General features: G+C 36.4%; 1 protein-coding gene across 2 annotated transcripts; it reads right to left on the reverse strand.

The window, feature by feature from the left end:
* Positions 1-4,425: 4,425 nt before the first annotated feature.
* On the reverse strand, positions 4,426-6,469 carry LOC120072821 (salicylic acid-binding protein 2-like). Of its 2 annotated transcripts, XM_039025332.2 has the most exons (3): positions 5,654-6,469; positions 5,064-5,210; positions 4,426-4,969 (listed from the first exon to the last, which is right to left on the reverse strand). In XM_039025332.2, the coding sequence occupies exons 1-3, from the start codon at positions 6,011-6,013 to the stop codon at positions 4,688-4,690; spliced, it is 789 nt and encodes a 262-aa protein (XP_038881260.1). In that variant the 5' UTR covers positions 6,014-6,469; the 3' UTR covers positions 4,426-4,687. The 2 variants fall into 2 exon arrangements, with proteins under 2 accessions (XP_038881260.1, XP_038881261.1); XM_039025333.2 differs by lacking the exon at positions 5,064-5,210 and having other exon boundaries at positions 5,654-6,082.
* Positions 6,470-7,570: the final 1,101 nt, after the last annotated feature.

Genomic DNA, 7,570 nt, shown 5'->3' on the forward strand with positions numbered 1-7,570 from the left:
CAAGTCATAATGTAGTTCGAAGAGAATTTTTTCTTTTTATGCGTGACTGAACTTAAATTTCTTTAAGTTGCCTACGTACCCTTTATAATGAAAGGGATCAAGTCGTAACGTAGTTCATACAAATTTTTTTTAGGCCGTTCACATTTTAAGCTCATGTGGGCTAGGAGCATCATGCAGTTTAGGCTCGTACGATGAGAAGCTTCTTCATTTAAACTTCAGAAGCTCTTATTTCATCATGGTTTTGATTATCCTCTTCATTTGTAGGATTTGTTAATATGATGAGTTTTGGCTTCACTATCAAGGAACCTTCTGTACTTATGTCAACAGAAAATTTCTTCTTCATGCGCGAAGGGACACAACTGTAAATCTTTTCGTCGTTGTTTTCTTCATGGAATGACGTTGGCTTCAAGATTTTCATCCTTCCTTTATGTTGATCGCTTGTTGTCTTGAGACGATCAAAAGCAGACGTTGAAGGTAGATCTTTCTTTGATGTGGATATACTTAGCCTTTTGAAGGCTGAAGTTCGAGCAGAAGTAGTCATTGGACATTGGTCTTCTTCTCCTCCGTGGCCACACTCAATCTTTGAAAAACTGAAGATCGAGCACTTGAAGGCTTAATATGATCGAAGACAGAAGTTCTTTGCTTCATTTCTTCTAAGTCTTTGACTTTTTCAACAGTCACATGATTGTTGTCGACTTCCACTATGCCAACAGTATGACATGCAATAACTTCTGATATTTCTCTGGATGATTATTGAGAAAGCTTCTTGAGAGAAATTCTGCCGAAGTTGCTGGCCGTCGGAATTGAGGGAAGTCTTTGTCTTCTTTCTTAGCAAGCTTAGGCTTTCGTGTCATCTTTTTGCCTTTCTTTTTATGAGTCTTGTTTCTTCTTCCATAGTTTCGATAGGAATGCGACTTTTTTTTAATGAAGTTTGGTTGTCTTCTCTTTCGATGAGTCACTATTATCCACCCTTTGTTGTCATCTTCAAAAAGCTCATCTTTCTTTACAGAATTTACTGTTTGAATCTCTTGTTGGAACCGAACAACTATAGGCTCGAATTCTCCAAACTAGATCGGACTTTTTCTTTGAGCATGGGACACAGACAGTATTGGAACATTTGAAGTCACCGCTACTGTAGCGTGATTTGTCTGAGCTACTTCATCCAAATCTAGTTCAATCTTATTTTCACGAGCCAACTTCATAATTCGTTCCTTCAGCACGAAGCACCTTTCAACTGGGTGACTAATGACCCGATGATACTTGCAGTAGTTAGGATAATCTATTTTTCCTTCTTATTCCGGTCGCTTGCATTCCGATAGCTGAATAAGTTGCTTCTCTAGTAGTTGCTCCAACATATCTGCCACATCAGAGTCAGGGAATGGATAAACCTTCTTTTGTTGTTCTTTAAGAGTTGGACGACGCTTCTCGCCCTCATTGTGTCTTCTTTCAAATTTTGTTTGTTTTCCTTTGGAGGAAAATTTCAGCGGAGTCACATGAATGACCATAGATTCTTTTGTGGCACTACCCACGATCTTTTCAGTGCCCTTGGCATCATTTTTGTATTTTCTCCTTTTAGAGACTAGGAAATCTTTAGTTCCTCTATTAGCAATGCTCAGCTCCATATCATGAGCACGTGTTGCCAGCTCCTCAAACGTACGAGGTTTTATCCTTTGTAGGATGTAGAGAAGCTCCCAGTGCATGCCTTGAGTGCACATCTCCACTGTAGATAATTCAGTAAGTCTATCTTTGCAATCCAGACTTAAAGCTCTCCATCGGTTGATGTAATCGATGACTGTCTCTCCCTTCCACTATTTGGTGTTTGTTAGCTTCATCATGTTGACAATACGCCTTGTATTGTAGAAGCGGCTCAGGAACTCCCTTTCTAGTTGTTCCCAACTGTCAATCAGTTTTGGCTCCAAATCAGTATACCAATCGAAAGCATTTCCTTTCAAGGTACGAACGAACTGCTTGACTAGCTGGTCTCCTCTGGTTCCTGCATTTTCACAGGTTTCAATGAAGTGTGCAACATGTTGTTTTGGATTGCCTTTTCCATCGAGCTGCTGAAACTTTGGAGGTTGATACCCAACTGGCATTCTCAGGTTATCGATTCTCTTGGCGTATGGCTTGGAGTACATAAAAGAGGTTTGCAACGGTCCTTCGTACTGAGCTCTTATGGAGTTTATGATCATATCCTGGAGCTGTTGAACTGACAGAGAGGCAACAGAGGTGGATTGTGGTGGCTGTAAGACAGTCTTTCCTTTGTCATTGGCTTTTGTAGTTGGGGATTGTCTTGATTTAGCAGTATCTCGAGCCTTTATCTGATCTCTTAAAGCAGCGATTTCATGATCTCGCTCCTCTACAGCTTCATTAGGAGATTTATCTTTACCTCCATCTTTGTCATGGTCGACTCAGTCGTTACGTCAGTCATCATGACAGACACTACATCAAATTGTGATTCTTTCTCTGACAATAATAGAAGCATAGTTTTCAAACAAGGGATTTTCTCTGATGACGATCCCGCCTTTAGGAAATTCTATCAGCTGGCCCCAGATTTCCTCCGTGATGACAGAGCTTATGTAAGTGTTGCTTGCGACGATAGCTTTGGATGCAACTTTCTTTGGTGCCATCTATAGAATTCTTGACTCGGATGACGAGAGAGAGATGAGAGGTAGAAATGTCCCACCAGGCGTGCCAATTTGTTCGCACAAGGTTTCCGGAGAAACGTGTTTCGTGGAGTTGAACTTAAGTTGGTGTTGATGTTGGAGTTGATTTAATGCGATGTGGTTCGATCTCTAATATTTAATCCTCTGATTCTCTCTCAGTTGGGTGAATATGCTTAACTTGGAGAAGGAAAGCACCGAACGTTCTTGAAGTAGAAGTCTTGGAAGCTTGGAGTAGAAGTCTTGGAAGAGTATTTGTGTCTTCAAAAGTCTTCTGCCTTATAGGAGTGCAGCTTCAAGAGTCTTGGAAGCTTGAAGTAGAAGTCTTGGAAGAGTATTTGTATCTTCAAAGGTCTTCTGCCTTATAGGAGTGCAACTTCAGGAGTCTTGGAAGCCTGAAGTAAAAGTCTTAGAAGAGTATTTGTGTCTTCAAAGGTCTTCTGCCTTATAGGAGTGCAGCTTCAGGAGTCTTGGAAGCTTGAAATAGAAGTCTTGGAAGAGTATTTGTGTCTTCAAAGGTCTTCTGCCTTATAGGAATGCAGCTTCAGGAGTCTTGAAAGCTTGGAGTAAAAGTCTTGGAAGAGTATTTGTGTCTTCAAAGGTCTTCTGCCTTATAGGAGTGCAGCTTCAGGAGTCTTGGAAGCTTGAAGTAGAAGTCTTGGAAGAGTATTTGTGTTTTCAAAGGTCTTCTGCCTTATAGGAGTGCAGCTTCAGGAGTCTTTGGAGTCCCCTGCTTGTTAGTGAATTCTCTCTGGGTCTTCTGAGTGTAGAAAATGTTGCCCTTACAAATGAAGAGAACTTCTCTATTTATAGAGTTCTTAGGTGGGATTCATGGGCTTGGTTGGTCCATGGGCCTGACCCTTTGGCCCAATTAGTTGGTTTTGGGCCTATCTGGAATTTAGGTCCAATTCAACTTTTTTTTGTAGTTTGGACTTTAAGCTCAAATAGTAATATCAAATTGGACCAATTTAATCTCATCTGATTCATCCGCATGACGTCAACGAAACTTGTCTTCAATTCAATTCGGGACATGTGTCAACTTCTAATTGGACCCAAAGTCAATGATTTAGAAATTCGTCGTCAATTTAGGAAACGACGTGGTGACTTGTGATTGGTCCAAAATTTCTCATTCAACTTAACTATTACATCTTTTTTTTTCTTTGTCAAATTAAAAATTCTTGATAAGTACAACAAAGTGGGAAGGGCACATCAACTCAATCATTGATTTCCAAACCTTAAACAATTATTGATAATATATAGCTTCTCTAATTAAATAATTTAAGTAAGTAGCAACTCTTTTGGTTCAGTTAGATTTGATTTTGTTGTCAATTTAAGTGCTTTTCAATTACTTAATTTTGAGTTGCTTTTATTAAATACTTTCATGATTGATTATTTATATGATTTGTGGCTTGATTTGTGAAAGTTTGCTGGTTGTAGTTTGTATTAATGTAAATAATAGAGATAATTTATCCGAATCTAAACTTGAAGTGTAATTTCTTTTCTTTTTCTTGCCCCCCTCTTCCTTTTTCAGCGCAAAAAAAAAAAAAAAAAAAAGGAAATTTAATGTTAAAACATGGTAAAAAGAAAATACTTTTTTTTTTTGTCATAGTTTCATGAACGAACTTAGAGATACCCAATCATTTGATCCATTTAGAATAAATATAACGCAAACTTTTCAATCTGCTCTCAAAAACATTTTTGGTAGAAAATTGAATAAAGTATTTTTGAATTTTCTTTTGAAAAAAATATCTCCAACACTTCAAACTTTTACAACCTAAAAGCACTTTTATTGATCAATGAACAATTAAAAAAGAAAAACTAAACACTCCCTTTTTTAACATCATACCAAACCAAACACATAATAATTTTCCCCTCAAAATCTCCCCTCTTTTTTAATCAGTTCTTGCAAACCCACACTTTGAATTAAAAGAAAAAAAGATAGATCAAGCATTCAACTTAAAAAAAAAAAAGATAGTCTAGAAGTGATTCAGCCGTAGGCTTTTATTATTACAAAAGGGAGCTCGCATTTAAGTAAAGTTATGAGCTACCTGAAGAAGGCATTGGAGAACTTGCAGTGGCTTTGAAAACATAGGCATATGATCAGCTCCTTCAATTTCCATTACATTTTGAATCCCATAATTTTGAATCATCCATTTCTGGAAGTGCTTTGGGATTGTCTTGTCTTCACCGCAAATCACATACACTTTTTTAACTGATCCATAATTTTCCTCGGTAAATTTCTCTGCTTTTGCCAACTCTTCCACGAGTAATGACCCTGGTCTCACCAAACTCTTCCCTAAAGCTAGATCCTTTTCATTATGGTAAATAAATAAATTAAAAAAAATTAACATCCCTTACTAATAATCAATAGAGAAAATGTTACAGAAGAGAAATAGAGAAAACCTCAGAAGGGGAGAGATGATAGATGAAGTTGGCCATGCATTTGGGACCAAATAAAAAATAACTTGAAGAAGCTTCATCATCAACTCTGTTTTCATAACCACAAGATTGGGTGTCCATCCAAAATTCTTTGGGAAGGCTCTCTAGAAACTTGATTATTGAACCATATATTAAAACAAATAAGGATTAAAAAGTCTGCATGGTTTTGCTTTAAGTTCCATAAGAATATTATTATTTATTTCTAGGTTAGAGATAGGAGACTAGAGATAATTGCTATTACTTATATACTATAGATCTGTTTCATCTCTAACCGGAGACTTTGTTTGACTTTATTTGCATGCACCTAACATAATATTGGTAGAAATCAATGTTTAATGGTCTCGAGATCCTTGTTAGTCTATTATTAGTAGAAATAAGTGTCTCGAGATCTTGGAGACTCATTCTATCTGAAATACTTGGTTGATCTTTATAAGGAAGTCAAAATATATCATCTTATAATAACTTTTTTTTCTTAATACAATAAAAATGAGATATTCGAACTACAGATCTTTTAATTTAATCTAAAATATTTAGAGTTGAAAGATTATAGATACCTGTTCTGAGACATAGGAAGGATGGTGGTGAGTATCAGGAGCAAGGGCTGTTAAGAAAACAGAAGCTGAAATGTTGTGAGGGAATTTCTCCATGGCCAAAGCCAAGCTCATGCCACCAAAGCTATGGCCAACCAATATCACCTTTTCATTTGGACCAACACAAGCCATGGTCTTCAACAATGGTTCTGAATACTCTTCAAGCGACTTAACCTCCTGGATTGCCTTTCTGTGGACCCCAGCTCCTGCCATGTCCAACACCGTTACACGGTGGCCGGCTGCCTCGAGCAAGGGCTGGATCTTGTACCAACACCATGCTCCATGACAAGCTCCATGAACCAGAACAAAATGCCTTTGCTCCATGTGTGGTCACAGGCCTCTGTGTCTCTCTTAATTTCCTTTCACCAAATATATAATAGAACTCTAGTGAAAAGTAAATAATATGAGTGGTTTTGAGATATGTGAATAATGGAAGCTTTTATTTTGTAAGGACAGAATTATTTTAATTTGACAATAAATTCGAGAAAAATCTCTCCATGGAAAAAAGAAACCAATTTTATTTTAGTAAATATAGTAATCAAGTCTAAAGATTTATTTAGATTGCATGGATTAAAATTAGACAATTGAAAATATAGAGACTAAAACGAAATGAGCTTAGTTCATAATTGACATTAGTATGTAGTGAGGATTCAGAGGTTTGTGGTTCAAATTTTCTCACTACTCTCTTTATTTAAAAAAAAAAAGTGTAAAAAATAAAATTGAATAAACTTCCAAACATAGAACCAAAATAGTATTTAAAATTATACATAAAAGGAAAACTCTAAATATTAGTTTTCTGTAAACATATATAGACAAAAAAAAGAAAAAAAAAAAGAAAAAAAAAAGTAATGGCTCTTTTTGGCACTACCATGTTTAGAAAGAATGGTGTTACATGAAATTTGTCCAATGAAAAGAAAGAAAAGATGTGCTCTGTATTATTCTCAAACAAGAAAGTAAAAAACAGAGTAGCACCTTACCCGTGATTAAGATAAAAATAAAATTGTGAGGTTAAGAAGAAATGTGTTCACCTTTCACTTGTTAACTGCAGGCGAAGGGCCCCATCACATACGTTTCAGAACAAAAATACAAGTACACCCAAATTATGCAAAAGGAGTTGATGCTTCTGTTTTCAGCTAAGTTCAATTGGGACGATAGTGAAATTTATAAACCGGACTATGTCATTCTTAACAAGTCATTGTCAAGTTTTCAGGGTGAAAAAAAGAAAAGGAGGTATCTACTATAAGTTAACTATGTTATGAGCAAGATGTATCATCAGTGAAGCAAATCTCAGGCCCCCCAAGATCGAGACTCTCTCTCTATAAGACTTGAGGTCCCATCAAATCGTGAGACTCATTCTCACTCGTATTGTATCTTTCCTTCTAAGAACAAAGTCCCATTTGTTCGAATGACTTAGGCTCTACCTAAGCTCGAGAATCCCTTCTTAAACGGATCTTCTAACCCTCGATATGAGGATCACAAAGTATGTCTTCAAGAGATTCAACTCTATCAATACACTGGATGTTGATCGAACACACACTAAGTTGTTTTCTTTCATGCACGAGCTTCACACAAAAATAAAATGGCCAAATCGAACCAAAGGACTAATTGTCCTATCAATATGCACTATGAAAACACATACGATCAAATCTAACTTCCATAGTAGTCGCATATTGAAAAAAAAAAGAAAAGAATAAGCAAATAATGATGTAGAAGGAAAAAAACCTGATAAGGAAAGTATTTTGCAGAATCTACATTTCCGTAGAACATACCTTTGCTAGAAAACCACAAATGCAGAGATAACTCGGATGACATTTGTGATACTTAAACAAATATTACCTTTGTGATACTTAAACAAATATTGCCAACCTCATAATATCTAAC

Source organism: Benincasa hispida, unplaced genomic scaffold, assembly GCF_027475165.1.
Source record: "Benincasa hispida cultivar pf3 unplaced genomic scaffold, pf3_genome.v1.1 HicScf202, whole genome shotgun sequence".
Classification (NCBI taxonomy): Eukaryota; Viridiplantae; Streptophyta; class Magnoliopsida; order Cucurbitales; family Cucurbitaceae; genus Benincasa; species Benincasa hispida.